The 16,009-nt window shown below is 28.8% G+C and overlaps 1 protein-coding gene across 2 annotated transcripts; it reads left to right on the top strand.

Annotated features, from left to right (window-relative positions):
• The first annotated feature begins 7,526 nt into the window (after positions 1 to 7,526).
• LOC113387647 (organic cation transporter protein-like) lies at positions 7,527 to 15,628 on the top strand. Of its 2 annotated transcripts, XM_026625002.1 has the most exons (12): positions 7,527 to 7,784; positions 7,951 to 8,119; positions 10,212 to 10,427; positions 10,493 to 10,599; positions 11,712 to 11,866; positions 11,948 to 12,137; positions 12,220 to 12,374; positions 12,666 to 12,704; positions 14,347 to 14,623; positions 14,734 to 14,843; positions 14,918 to 15,099; positions 15,425 to 15,628. In XM_026625002.1, exons 1-12 carry the CDS (start codon positions 7,600 to 7,602, stop codon positions 15,584 to 15,586), a joined length of 1,947 nt encoding a protein of 648 aa, XP_026480787.1. In that variant the 5' UTR covers positions 7,527 to 7,599; the 3' UTR covers positions 15,587 to 15,628. The 2 variants fall into 2 exon arrangements, with proteins under 2 accessions (XP_026480787.1, XP_026480788.1); XM_026625003.1 differs by lacking the exon at positions 12,666 to 12,704.
• The last annotated feature ends 381 nt before the right edge of the window (positions 15,629 to 16,009 follow it).

Here is a 16,009-nt window from a genome sequence, read left to right as displayed (position 1 = left end):
TAACATTTTCAAATTTTATGGTTGTACGTTGGTCCTGTATTGCTCATTGATTTGCAACATTTATAAATTATCTAAAATTTATTGGAATTCAAGAACACACACACACAAATATATATGAGTGAGTTATGCATTTTTGAGATAATTCTTTATCATAGAATGACAACTGTCCAGTTTTTTTAACATTTTTTATCTTTTCATTTACATAACCGAGTCGTATGATTTATTTTGAAATACATTCGGACAAATATTTAGATTGAATATATATCTAAAAAAACATAAATTAATTAATGAATTGTATTCTATTAATTAATTTTAAATCAATATTTTTTTTAAAAATCTATAATTTATATACTTTTTATCATTTTGGGTTTAATTGTATAATAAATCTATAATTTTTATACTTTTTATCATTTTGGGTTTAATTGTATAATAAATGGTCTTAAATAACTTTTAAAAATTTTACTAAAAATCGATGCTTTGCAAGATGATAATGTAAAAATGTAAAGGTTTTAACATTTGTAAAATTTACAAATGTTATCTTAAAACTACATCATAATTATTTATTCCAGGTCTTAGAATATAATATCTATGTGACCCCAATATTTAAAAAAAAAAAATTAATAAGTAGCACAGTTTATTGTAAAAATTTTTTTAAAAACGTTTTGGTCTATATTAAAGTCATTATTAGGAAAATTAAAAACACAATTAGATTCACATATTGTGTACTTTCACTACTTAAAATTTTATTGGTGTTTTTGAATTTTGAGAACCTTTTCAAATTATATTAGAGCTTTAAAGAATTATTATTAGGTACCTTAGATTTTATTGGCGTTTTTGAATTCTTCAATCATTTAATATCCAAAACTTTTCTAGCTTCAATTAATTTTTTTTTGAATTTGCAGAACGTTTTTAGGTCTTTTTACGACTATTATTTGAAATCGTTCAGCAATTCCAAAATTTAGGGTTTTTGGGTTGTTCAATCTCCTAAGATGAAAAACTTTTCAAAGTTCCTTCAGAAGGTATTTTTGGAGAAAATAATAAATGTGGGCATTGGTCTATTTTTTTGCAAATTTTTTAGGCTCTATTGAAGCCGTTTAACAAAAAATCCAAAATTTTGGTTAGAAATTTGTCTATTAATTTTACTAGAACCTTTTTAGGTCCCATTTAATTAATTCTTCAATAAGGCAATACAAGTGAAATGTTGTTTAAATTATTACAATCGATTCTCAACGTTTCTCAAAAACTGATTTGGCATTTTTAGCACTTTTTGCTCCGTATCTCGAAAATTGCTGGACCTGCTTTTGCCAAAAGCTAATCAGCACGTCTCCTCATCAATACGATTCTATGTACTTTGTTCCATACAAATCAGTTGAATACTTGTTCCTGAAATCGTCCACGAAAATTTGTATCCGCACACACACAAACATCAATTTTTCGTATGGTATGCCAAAATGTTCAGAAACTCTTGAAACGTAAATTTATGCAAAAATCCATTTTTAGGCGATTTTTATAAGCCTGCTGGCAAGTTGCTATATTTTTTCAATTTGATCACGTGACCACTTACATCTCTTTATTAGTAAAATATGATTCTAGTGCATAGATAGTGTTTCTAGATTTCTATTAGAACCTTTTTTCTAAACTACCTATTACTTCTTACTAAGATTATTATTACTTCTTAGATTGTAGACACTTTCTTATGGTTTTGAGGCTTTTAAAAGGCTTTTAAATTTAGGTTTTTGAATTAAGCTTTTAGAGAACCCTTCTTTTAAGCTTTTTTAGAAAGGTGTGGAATGTTGATAGGAGTTCCATGTATGTAGTAATGTACTATGAATGTAGTAATAAGTTATCTTAAATTCTAGAACTTTGTTAAGGTTTTTGGATTATAATAACTGGTAGATAATTAAGAAAAAGGTCTATAATTTAGATATCTCCTTTCTAGGCCTTTGGGGGCGTCCATTAATCACGTGAGGTTTTTAGGGATAGGGGTGTGTTTGACAAAAATCACAAAATACCACGTGAGGGAGAGAGGGGTATAGTAAGATAAAAAAAAATCAAAACATTTTCAAAAAAAAAAAAATCAAACAAATTACAATTTTTCTCGTTTTAAAAATACACGTGTAGTTTGGCGGGGAGGGGGGAGGTTAATATCACCAAGGGTCCAAAAAAAGGGTGGTTAATGTACGCCACCTTTTTGTTACTACTTCAGATACTCATGTTGTAGTACTTTATTAGGATCTTTTGGTCAAACAGTTTGAGAATTTTCATGTTATCATCAAGATTTTTAAACTAATTCAGAATATTTATAAGTAATCTGAATTAAATAAATACTGCAATAATTTATCCTTCGTCACTTAATTCATCGCAAATGGCATCCAATATATATATTTCGCGCATATAAATTCTTCAATTGAAATTCATGAAGCGTTATTTTCATTTGATAGTCTTTTGCACATGTTAAATACATCGATAGTGGTAGTATCGATACATACATCGATAGATATATCGATACATATATATATATATATATATATATATATATATATGTGTGTGTGTGTGTGTGTGTGTATAAATGTATATATCGATATATAAATGTATATATTAGTATATTTTTCTAGCCATAAAATTGGACATGTGTGCAACATCACCTCATGCTGCGGAATATGAGGTCAATATCACGCCATGAAGAATTAGATGATGAAATATCTATAAACATATATCTATACATATATGTATATGTATACATATATAAAAGTATCGATATTTAAATGTTTATAATCTAATTAATTATTATTAATTAAATTAGAACACCAGAGATAACAGAATGCAAATAATTACAAACGGATATACATAATAATCGCTTATGTTATTACATTTCCTATTGAAGATAATAACGTATTAAGATTATCAGTAAACCAATTTATTGAATTAAATAATTAATAGTTAATTTTCTATAATTTTTGGAAAACTAAGGGGGTTTATTTGCCTATTCTCTGATAAGCTTGTTCTGTTATCTTAACTAATGAAAACTTATATTTCACAATATTTTAGTACAAGAACGTTAATTAACTTCTTGAAGGGTCAGTTATAGTAATTGCAAAAAAAATCAAATATGGGAATTTTTGTATGTATATCTTTACGTTTCAGTGGTTTCTGAACATTTTGGCATATTTTAGAAAAAATTTATATATGTGTGTGTGTGCGAATACAAATTTTCGTCGACGATTTTGGGAACACGGTTCAACCGATTTTAATTATTCAAAAAGCAATCGATTCCTATTAATAAGGAGACGTGCTGATTAGTTTTTGGCAAAGACAAGTCCAGTCGTTTCGGAGATTCGGTGCAAAAAGTGCCAAAAATGGTAACTCAGTTTTTAGGAGAACGGAGCGTCCGATTTTAATAAGTCAAAAAACATTTTACTTGCATTGACAAGATGAAGAATTGATCAAATTTTCATGAACGCAGGTCTATCGGTTTCGGAGATCTAGTGAAAAAAGTAAAAAAATCCTTTGGCGGTCAAAAATGATCATTAGACATATGCACATCAAATTATCAGATATTTTATAGAGATTTTAACAATAAGTATAAATTTTGTTTACATTCCTATGGTTTCGGTACCAATGTTTATCCGTTAGACTGCGACGCGGCGCTTACGCGCTTCAATATTTCGCCCCTAAAACAGCTAAAGCAGCTTTGAAAAAAAGTTCAAAATTATCAAAATATTTACAAATAAAAAAGAATTTGAAAATCAAGTTTTTTCGAAAATTTCAAGATTCTGAAAAATCAAAAAGTTAAAATTTTTTTTTTTTTTAATTTATGGTACGGGAAGTACCAGCAATTTGCCTTAAGGCACGATGCCACTTAGCACTAATTATATTTCCTGGTCAAGATAACAACGTATTAAGATCATCTGTAAATTGAATCGTTTATAGTTTTCCTGAATTATCCGAAAAAAAAATAAAAAAATTAGTAATTATTTGTTGAACACATATGGCGTTTTCCAATGGGCGCGAAAAATTATTTTTGTAATTCAACCAATTTCCATTTCCAAAAATCATCTTTAGCATGTGCGATCCAAAAAAAAATCTGCCCGTTCTATATATAAACCGTGGCACGATGTACATACTAAATAAAATATTTATTCAGACAATATGATCGACTGGGCAAAGTTCCCAAATAAATGAGACGAATAAATATTAAAAATACGAATGTAACGTCAACACAATCACGTGAACAAAAAAACACGTGGTCGTCAAATGTCAAAATCAGTTGTTTGAATTGCAATGGAGTTTGCACCCTTACAACCCTAAATATTCACCTTTCTAGAAAATTTCCTAGAAATAATATTTATTGGTTTGTCGAAGTCAGCTAGTATAATATATGTATATTTCTAATTATTCCCATCTGTTGTATATTTAATTTAATTGTGTATTTTATGAATTCGTGATAGTTGTAAACACAACAGAAGTCGCCAGACTTTGACCTCGTGCGTATAATTTCATGGCTTCTGATTTTATTTGATTTTTGACTCGTTGAATTTTAATTAAACTCATTCAAACCGCCAATAACTACATTTGTGTTTTATTCACGCTTATAAAATCGAGGAATTTATTACCGATTTATGAAAAAAAAACTGAATATAATTGTAATTCATAGTCAGTAAACTGGAAACAGGAAAATTGAGAATTAAAACAGTGACGCAAGGTAGAGGATATATATATATATATATATATATATATATATATATAGAATCTGTATTTTAATATTCGAATGTGAAATATCAGCTTATCACTCTCTTATCGACATAAGAAAGCAAAATCGTGATTTTTTCGCGATTTATTCAGCAGTTGCTAAAATTGTCAAGATAACATTTTTTACTTCGACGACTCCATACACGTGCTCGATATAATATCGATACAATTTAATCAACTATTTCTAATTATAAGAGGAATAAATAATTACTTTTGTAAGTATGTTATAGAAATAGAGCTATCTATTGTCCATTACCATTTTGGACCAATTTTTTTCATTTAATTCTTTTTTAAGTTCGTAAATAAAAAAAACACATATAGCCCTAAATTTTCACCTTCCTACCACAAACCCCTATTTTGTAAAATTTATTTTAGTCAATGTCATTCTGCACCAATTAATTTATTTCATTTTTTTAAATTCATGATTAATAACACATACAGTCCTAAATTTCCACCTTCCTACCACAATTCCTTATTTGGTAAATTTAACTATCATTCTGCACCAATTAATTTTTCAATATTTTAAATTTTGCAATTAAAAAATATATACAACCCTAAATTTTTACCACAAATCCTTATTTGGTAAAAGTAATTTTGGTCTAATATCATTTTGCACCAATTACTTGTTTTCATTTTTCAAAATTCATGATTAAAAAACACATACAGCCCTAAATTTTCACCCTCCTAGCACACATCCTTATTCGGTAAAAGTGATTTTAGCTTAATATCATTCTGCACCAATTCATTTTTTTCATTTTTTCTTTAATTTCGTAAGTAAAAGCACTTACAGTCCTAAATTTTCACCTTCCTACCATAATTCCTTATTTGGTAAATTTAATTATCATTCTGCACCAATTAATTTTTTAATTTTTTTTTAAATTGCAATTAAAAAACACACACAGTCCTAAATTTTCACATTCCTACCACAATTCCTTATTTGGTAAATTTAACTATCATTCTGCACCAATTAATTTTTTCAATATTTCAAATTTACAATTAAAAACACATACAGCCCTAAATTTTGACCATCCTAGCACACATCATTACTTGGTTAAAGTGATTTTAGTTTAATATCATTCTGCACCGATCAATTTTTTTCATAATTTTTTAAATTTGCAAGTAAAAACACATACTGCCCTTGAATTTTCACCCTCCCACCACAAATCCCTATTTTGTAAAAGCTATTTTATTCTAATATCATTCTGCAACAATTAATTTAAAAAAAAAAAAATTCGTAATTAAAAAACCGATACAACCCTAAATTTTCACCCTCCTACCACAAATCCCTATTTTTTGAGTCATTTTAGGGATCGAATAATTTTTGAATGTTTTCGGTTAATTTTAGTTCAGATTTTATGGAAAAACATGAAAATGAAGGTATAATAGAAATTTTAACTTAAATTTTACTTCAAAAGCAATTTATTTATATCAAGGTTTGTCTATTAATATGTGCCAGGAATATTTAGATAAGGCATGAGTTGCAGTGGGTAAACCATCTACTGAATTTGTATTAGTTGTCTCTTACATATATTTACATACTTATATACCACATACTTCTACATTCAGAATTTGTTATTTTTTATACTAAAAATTTTCTAAAAATATTTTTTATGGCTAAACATTGCCGGGCCAGCTGGTATATATACACAATTTCTTCTATCGTTATCTAAAGTCCACTCGAGACAAATTAATATCTCTTGACTAATAATTAAAGTATATCCATGTAATTAATTATGCAAATATACAATACAACAGCTTTTGTTTTTTTAGAAAGATAAATTTACAAAGATAAGATAAATTGTATTAAAACATAATTGTTCTTTACATGGATTAAGTGGTTCAAGTAGCAGATTTATGAAAAAAATTATGTTATCAAATTTAATTATTAAATAATATAATTGTATGCAACTGAAAAGATAAATTTTTTTTTTTAAAAAATAATTAAACTTAATTTTAGATAAATTGTATAAGTGATAAGATTTTTTACTAGTTGTACTACTTATAGACAACTTATAAATGCTTTTATACATTGTATCTTTTGTGATAAAGTTGAAGTTTGCAAAATTTTGCAAAATAATTTACCAAATTGACTAATATAGGAAAATATACAATAATTTTTAGAATGTAATTACATAATAATTTTAAAATTATAAGCTATTATACCTCTATTAAAAAATAAAAATCTGCTGTTGAATATTAATATAAATAAAATAATAATAAATCATGGTGTATGATAAAAAACATTTAGGTAGGATTTAAAATATAATTACCTAATAATTTAATTGATATTATTAATTCATATTTGTCCAAAACCCTTTTAAAAAAAAACTTAAATTTCTTGTAAATACTAATATTAAAATTCAAATTTGATAAAATTATATGAATATTTATAATTAATTTGTTTTTTTTCCAATTTCAGGTGTTAGAAATATAAGAAGATATTTAAATGAAGCAAAGTGATCAATAAAGTGTAATTAAATATTTTTTATATATAAATAATTTATTTTATAATAAAAGTTGTGTTCTATGTGAAGATATCATTTAATTCCATTACCCAATAATGAATAAAAAAATTTACATTGAATTTTTTTCACGGACTGATTTGTATATAAAAAAATATAGCTGTCAGTGATGACTTTTCAAAATTAAATTATAAAAATTTAAAATATTTAATAGTTTTATACAAAATTAAACAAGTTACACGTTAACAATGAATAGCTATTAATTATAATTTCCAATTGTTAAATTTATAGTGATTTATTTATTTATTGCATTTTAAATCTTATTTACCCCACTAACGGTGTAAGTGCTTGTAAATCTTAGTGGGTTAATACTAAATTCGATCTAAAAATGTCAACAAATATGGAAGGTGAGGAGGAGAAGCAACAGGATTTGGATTTGGATAGTGTTTTGCGTGAATTAGGACAATTTGGAAAATTTCAGTTAATTAATTATTTGTTTATATGTTTGCCGATTTTATTTTCGGCTATTTTCACACTCAGTTATGTTTTTACTGCTGGACAAGTCGAATACAGGTGAGGAGGAAATTATTTTAACCCTATTTTTAAAAAAAATATAACCTTTATATACATTTGCTATACATTTTTTTATTTCAATCATTGATCAAAATGTCTAAATCTATTGATGTTATTTTTACGATATTTCATCATCTACTATCTATTTTTTTTATCCTCTTCCTAGGTGTTTGGTGCCAGAATGCGAACAAGTAACTTTCCAAAACAGATCATCCTTTCTGATAGCCGATGAAGGGAAATTTGAACCCTCATGGATCCAAAACGTATTGCCCTTCGATGCAGGTGGCAAAGTGTCTCAGTGTACGAGGTACAAATTATCAGGATATAATTTTAAGGTAGGAGGAAAGGATTATATTCCACTTTACAAAATTCCAATAACGAAATTTTGGACAAATTTGTGATTATCTTATGAGTTCTAAAGAAACATCTTCGTAATATTTGGACACCCCTGAGACTTTAGGTTCATAAATTTTTATTTACGCTATTTTTTATATAAAATACTAGGAAGCCCGACGAACTCCGTTTCGCCACCAGATGGTTTCGTGAGAAAGATGAAGAAATTTTTTGTTTGTTTTATATTTGAAAAGGAAAAATTTGATTTTATTATACAACAGTAATAAATTTATTTCGATTACAAACATGAAGTGTTTTTTAGTTGAACTTTTCTAAGTAAATGAAAGTGAATCCGCAAATTATCCGTTTCATTGAAGTGCTCTTTGGTGAACCACATTTTTTGTTTTTTGCTCTGGCGTTAACACAAACAAAGCGGATGGTTTTCCAACTCGTGAAAAGGCAACGTATAACTGCCCATGTGAAAAACAATGATTTTCTAAATAATCTATTTGAAATTTATCCCGCAAACACTAAGCGATTGGCCCTGCAACTTGTTATTGCGAACGCAAGGCGAACTGGAAATTGCAATCGTTTGAAGTTCCAAAAACGGAAGACCAGTCGGAATCATTGGTATTTCACCAAATCGCCAGCAATTTTTGATTGAATGGTGAAATTCAGTGCTTGTACATCATTATTCTTTGCGGCAAGAATTGCTCGTTGACTTAACCAAGCATAATTCTGATAATTCTCACTAATGTCATTACTCGAATTTTAACTAATTAAGGCACGATGCCATGCACAACTAATTTTCTTAGCTATAAACCTTGCGGAGCCCGAGACCTTTCCAACGAATGCAAAATTGTCGAAATCGGTTCTGGAGTTATTTCGTCAGGAAGGAAAACCCGACTTATTTTTAAATATATAGAAGATAAAAGCTGCATGCTGCAAATGCTGCAAAATGCCGCAAAGACCATTGATCTTTTAGGATTATTCAGAAATTTCAGAAACGTCTCTCTGATGCATTTTTCTGGATAGTTGTTTGTGATCCTAATGCTGTATCATCCTATTTTCTGAATCCACCAGCAATCTTCTGGCTTAAAATCTACTCCGATGCATCTTCCTGAATAGTTGTCCTCCATCCTAATTCTGTATCATTCTATATTCTGAATCCCTTAGTAATCTTTCGTCAAAAACGACTTTCTGATGCATTTTCTTGGATAGTTTTTTATCGTCCTATGTATCATTCTACTTCATGAATTTTTCAACAATCTTCTTCTGTAAATATCTTTTCATGTATCTCCCTGAGTAGTTGTTTTTCATCGTAATCCTATATCGTTCTATCTTCAGGACCCTCCAGTAATATTTTGGCGTAAATATTTTTTATGCATCCGCCTGAATAGTAATCTTTTGGTGTAAATATCGTTTCATGCCTCTTTCTGAATAATGGTGGTCCTTTATCATGATCTTATATTTCTCTATTATTTGAGCTAACCAGTGATCTTTTGGCAAAAACGTCTCTCTGATGCATTTTTCTGGATAGTTGTTCGTCATCCTGATCCTGTATTATCCTATTTTCTGAATCCACCAGCAGTTGTCTGGCTTAAACTACTCCTGATACATCTTCCTGAATAGTTGTCCTCCATCCTAATTCTGTATCATTCTATATTCTGAATCCCTTAGTAATCTTTCGTCAAAAACGACTTTCTGATGCATTTTCTTGGATAGTTTTTTATCATCCTATGTATCATTCTACTTTATGAATTCTTCAGCAATCTTCTTGTGTAAATATCTTTTTATGTATCTTACTGGGTAGTTGTTTTTCATCCTAATCCTACATCGTTCTATTTTCAGGACCCTCCAGTAATATTTTGGCGTAAATATCTTTTTATGCATCCGCCTGAATAGTAGTCTTTCATCCCAATCCCGTATCATTCTATTTTTTTACTGTTTTGGTAATCTTCTGGTTGAAACATCTTCTTCCAAGTATTCTTCTTGTTACTTCAGAAAATCAGCTCTCACTTTCGTAAAATTTCAGAAGCTATTAAAGTATATGAATAAAATATTGGAATTTACAATAAGAATAATTATTTTCAGACAGAAACAGAACCAATACCATCGCCCATCAACCATCTGCAAGATCTTCAAAATAAGCCAATTCAAAATGATGAATTACCAAACATTGAAGACAAAAAGAAAAGTTTCCTGAAAGACAACACAAACCAGTGTTCATCTTTGCATCATCCGACAAACGAGACAGAAAGCTGTGATATTTTGGTGTACAAGAATGGTGAAAAGACCATCGTCAACGAGGTATAGAAAGAAAGGATATTTTAAATTTAATTTTAAGGGTTTGGTTTAATTCTTTTTATTTTTAGTTCAATTTAACGTGTGAAGATCAGGAATGGAAGAGGACGTTGATAGGCACTGTCAATAACATTGGCCAGTTTGTTTGTTTGCCTTTATCTGGGTTCATTTCTGACAGGTAATAATATAATTTAAATCTCAATCCCCCAAATCTTAATATCTACTAGGGTTTATACAAAAATCCACATTTCAGAAAACCGGTTTTCGAATTTTAATTTTACTAAAAAACCGGTTTTAACCGGTTTTCGAATTTTATATAGAAAATAAATTTTTGCTCAAACATTCTGTAATTTATCCGCAAAGGTGTAATTTAGATTAGTATTTAAATGAATTTATTTATTGTTCAATTTTATAGATAGTAAACAAAATTATTTTAGTTTTAATTAGTAGAACCAAAAAATAATTGTTTATCTTGTTTAAATACATTTAAAAAAATTATTCGTATTCATGCACCGTTTTCACATATAAGAATGAAAATATTTTTATGGTAGTAAAAGGAAAGTTTTCGAATAAATAAAAATAATACATTTTTAAATGAAAAAATGCATTAAATTAAAAAAAAAGATAAAAAAAATTTTAGATACATGTTGATACTTACTTGTTAATATCTATTTTAGTTTTAAAAACAATTAAGCTAAACTCGGGTATTGTCTGTTTCGAGCAATTTTAATTAATTAATTTTAAACATTCTAATTGTTTTTTTGTTTAATAAAATATGATTTTAAAAACTGAGAACGTCTATCGAATTGCTACTTAGACGTGTCCGTTGTTTACTCATAAAATTTTCTGAAATAGAAAATATTCTCATATTTGCGACCAAATTATGCTTAATTGATTTTGAAGCCTGATATAATAATTCTTGTTTTTTGTTTTTTATTTTGTGGCTTCTAGGGTTTAAAACTTTTTTTTTAAGTTCGAATAGAGAAAGTTACTTTTTCAAGAAGAGGTCACACTGATTTAAATTAGTATATACACTGTTATAAACCTTTCTGGGAACCATTGCAGATTGATAAGATATCAAATGCTATTGAAGCGATATGATTTCAAGAATCAAAACGCTTTCATCTATCTTTTATATTTGGCTATATTTGTCATTTTTTATTTATACAGTGAAAACCAATTTTTTTAAATAAAAAACCGGTTTTCGAATTCCACAATTTCCGCCAAAAAACCGGTTTTTGAAAACCGACAAATCCTAATATCTACTTAATTCTGATAAATCTTTCCCAGATATGGTAGAAGAACAGTCCTGGTTTTCGGCATAGTCATTTCTGGTGTCATGGGAATCATCAGATCCTTCTCTACCAGCTATATCATGTTTCTGATCTTCGAATTTTTAGATCCAGCTTTAGGATCTGGTGTCTACAGTGCCGGATTTATTTTAGGTAACTTGGTTTGGAGTCACATGGTGAAAATAAATAAGTTACCAAAGATCAGGAGACTTTACAAGTATTTTTTCCTCTTAGGTATGGAGTTGGTTGGCCCCAAAAAGCGTGTTTTGGGAGGTGCTATAATAAGCTGTTGCTATGCTTTGGGTGAAGCTGTTTTAGGCTTGGCAGCTATGTGGCTGCCTGATTGGAGGATTTTGCTAAGGGTTCTTTACACACCTGCGTTACTGTTTGTGGTGTATCCCTTGCTCATTCCAGAGAGCGTCAGGTAAGGACAATGGATAACGAGAACTATTTTTTTATTATATCTGTGATTGTTATTATGAATTGTATTTTTTTATCTTATTTAGGTGGTTAATGCACAAGAAACGACACAACGAAGCATTGAAAATCATAATGAGGTGTGCCAAAACAAATGATGTTGTCTTAAGCGAATTGGCACTCGGTGTACTGACTCCTAAAGAAGAGGAAGCTCTCAGGAAAAATAGCTTGAAGCAAAACGACGGTAATTAAAAATTCCAGTATTAAAAAAAATAGTTTCTTAACAATAACTATAGTTCTGCCAAAACTTATACCAAGATTTGGACTCCAGATGATAAATGTAATTTAGAAGCTTCTACCTAATTTTGGCTGATGCTTATTATATTCATCCACTAACAACTCTTCAAGAGTTCTTGATTTTCATATTTTAATATTATAAAAATCTGAGAACAGATTGCAATTTAAGATTAATTAAATAAAATGCTTAACTAATTTTTTTTTGCATTTGCTTTTACTAATGACATTTTATTTATAGAATGCACCTATTTAAATCCGGACCAAAAATATAACAGAGGTAATCGAATTTTTTTTTGGGATTTTTAAAAGCATGGCAGGAATTTTTGGAAAAAACTGTATGGGAATATTTATCAAAGCATGGGGAAATCATACGTTATATATACACATTGGGGTATAGACAAATCATAAATTTAAATTTTTCTAAGCATATCATTTTGCAAATTTATATTTATTCAATATATCTTTAGCACAGGTTTTCTTGTTATAAATAATAGTTCCAGTATATTTCTTTATATATCTATTATGGGTCATTATATTTATCATATATATTTGTCTTGAGGTTTATAAATCGGTCAATATATTTGGATTATATTTTTCCGGTTAAAATATTTTTGTGCTTATTGAGGCAATTTTGTCCCATAACATAGCGTTGTCCTGGCAACGCTATCTTATGCTTGTTTATTCCTAGTGAACTCTGTGAAAATTTCTATGTATTCGAAGCAAAGAAGAATCTTATGATAACTTCGATGATGCTGTTATCATAAGATTCTTCCTTGCTTGTTTATATGTAAAATACGCCTGATCGCACAGCAAATAGATAGACATTTTTACAGTTTTCACTACTAATAAACAAGCATAAGAGCGTTGCCATGACAACTCTATGTTATATGAGGCAGAAATCCTCATTAATTTTCTTAATTATTTAGCAGAATGATGGCATGCATATGGTTCTCGAAACGTACAGTTTAAAATAAATACTATATAACAGTTATACACATTGGCTGTATCCATTTATAAATAAAAAAAGAGTGCGCGTAAGGATCACACGCGATTGAAGTAAAACTTTTAATATTGTATGAGTAGGCAATTAAGATAAAAATAAAAAAAACATCATATTTGAATTTTAAAAATCATCTTTTAATAATCATATAACATCAATAATAATAAGATCTCCTGAGCATCGGCACAGCTGTCCTACTGATATTAAGAGTTTGAATATGATGTGAAGCTTTCTTCCTTTGTTTTTGTTACCTATCTTACCGGGAAATTCAAACCATAAACGTAGAAGTTCATCATTATCGCCACGTTCTATGTACACTAATTTTTCCACACAACCATTAGCTAAGCCATCACTTACATCAATATTAGTTGTTATTATGTAAAATTTATTCAGAACTAAAATTATTTCATACGGCAAAGCCCCGGTATCAATAACCGATTTTTTTGAAACTGCTGACGAATGTATGATTGTTGATCTGTCGCATGGCAACCTACATAAATATCCGTGGCAGTAGATATTACTTTGTCTTCAACGAGATTCAATATAAATTTATTATATTCCATGGCACATTTATTCTCTAAGAAAAGTCTTATTCCATGAGGACATAATACAGCAACCTCTTCTTTTGTAAAAAAAACGTGATTCAATTAATGCAAGTTCATATAGGGTTTAGCGCTCGACTTACGCATGACATGACGAGAGTGGATCGCGACTCGCGACATCAGCGCCTACCTGCGTCGTAGTGCTCAACTTCACGTTGGCGTTTTCGTTGCATTTGTACGGATTTACACCCGTGTCGCGCCTAAAAATTTTTACACCCATATCGCGCCTAAAGAAGTTTTACTTCAATAAATATATATATATATATATATATATATTGTATTATATTTTTATTATAAATATCATGTTTTTTTTCCAGGTTATCAGACAGAAAAGCGTCTAATAAGCAACGGCGTCGACACCGCCAACAACCACCAGCAATTTTCTTCAGCAGGAAGCCAAAAAATTACCAAAAAGGCAAACTATCCAATTTTAACAGTACTAAAATCCAAATTCCTTCTCCTGCGAGTTGCTAATTGTTCCTTCTGCTGGCTCACGAATACTTTTGTGTATTATGGATTGAGTTTGAATTCTGTTGCTGTCGATGGGAATAAGTATTACAACTTTGTGCTGGTGTCTCTGATCGAAATACCAGGGTAATATAAATAGTAACATTATAATTATGAATGGTTGACCAATGTTTAAAACTTTTTTAATTTTTTTTAGTTTAAACTGATTTGTTTAAAGTTTTGTTATATTTTTTCAGATACATCTTCACATATCTCATATCGAATAAATTTGGTCGAAGAAGTTCACTTTGTGCATCTTTGCTTATTAGTGGGTTGTCCTGTGTAGTCTCAAATTACGTAGATGCAGGTATGTATAATACATATAATACATATATATATATATATATATATATATATATATATTCCTGTTTTTTTTTTCAGAGACGGCTTGGTTGAGACTAACTCTATACCTGTTGGGCAAATTTTCAATAACAGTCGCCTTCACTGTATTATATGTATACACTGCCGAATTGTTTCCAACATCACTTAGGCATTCACTTTTGGCAACATGCTCGATGTTTGGCAGAATTGGCAGCATGGTTGCACCGCAGACACCACTATTGGTAATAATTGATAAATAATTTATATAAATTTTAAATAATAATTTCTATTCAGGAATCAGGAGATACAAATTTGGTGAATAAATGAATAAAGTAAAGAAAAGCGTTTGATGCTTTATATTCTATTACTTCAAATATAATGCCTGATAATATGTTTCTACGATGACAGAATTGTTAAAAGCATATTATTAATTAGATAGATTAGATTAATTATTTCAAAAAATCTTTGTGCTAATGATTAGCATAGATAAGATTGCCAAAATATCACTTGTTTAATTAATTATTTTCAATTATCATTTTGCTTTATTAATTCTATTTCTATTCTTAGGCTCGTTTCATGCCATCACTGCCAATGCTGATGTTCGGTGGATGTGCCATAATTTCTGGACTTCTGATACTACAGTTTCCAGAAACCTTGGACACGAGACTTCCTGATACTGTTCAGGAAGCTGAAGACATCGGCAAGAAGAAGTCTGATGTTGTAGTTTGATAAATGGAGTTAAATTTATAAATTTTGTATGATAATAGTTGTAAGGTTGACAAAGAAGAATTTACAAGGTTTGTAAGGAATTAGATATATATATATATATATATATATATATATATATATACATATATTTATATTTATATTAAAAAATAGTGCCTTTGTATCAGATTTTTTCTAAAGGCCAAAGTTTTCTTTAAAGAATGATATTTGAATTTACTTATAACTTGTTCAATAAAAGATTTTAATTGTATAAACTATATTTTTTTTAACAAAGTTATAACTAATGTAAAGTATATAAATTTTTTTTGTCTAATTATTCGAAAGTTAAGAAAAAAACCCAATGTGAATTCTTCATTAACACGTTTTTTATATTATGTTCACTTTTAAGATAAACTAGATGATAAGTATTTGTATTACAAAAATGTA

The sequence above is a fragment of the Ctenocephalides felis genome, unplaced genomic scaffold (genome assembly GCF_003426905.1).
Source record: "Ctenocephalides felis isolate EL2017-DRISC unplaced genomic scaffold, ASM342690v1 CF-g0.4_SCAFFOLD_03572, whole genome shotgun sequence".
NCBI lineage: Eukaryota > Metazoa > Arthropoda > Insecta > Siphonaptera > Pulicidae > Ctenocephalides > Ctenocephalides felis.
The sequence above is the reverse complement of the archived record's forward strand: the minus strand, read 5'-3'. Positions and strand labels throughout refer to the sequence as shown.

Bases quoted from the DNA above. Each gene is read 5' to 3' on its own strand.
- LOC113387647 (XM_026625002.1), top strand. From the start codon at position 7,600: ATGTCAACAAATATGGAAGGTGAGGAGGAGAAGCAACAGGATTTGGAT. The intron at 10,600-11,711 runs GTAATAATATAA...AATCTTTCCCAG, and splicing joins TCTGGGTTCATTTCTGACAG to ATATGGTAGAAGAACAGTCC. The intron at 14,624-14,733 runs GTAATATAAATA...ATATTTTTTCAG, and splicing joins TCTCTGATCGAAATACCAGG to ATACATCTTCACATATCTCA.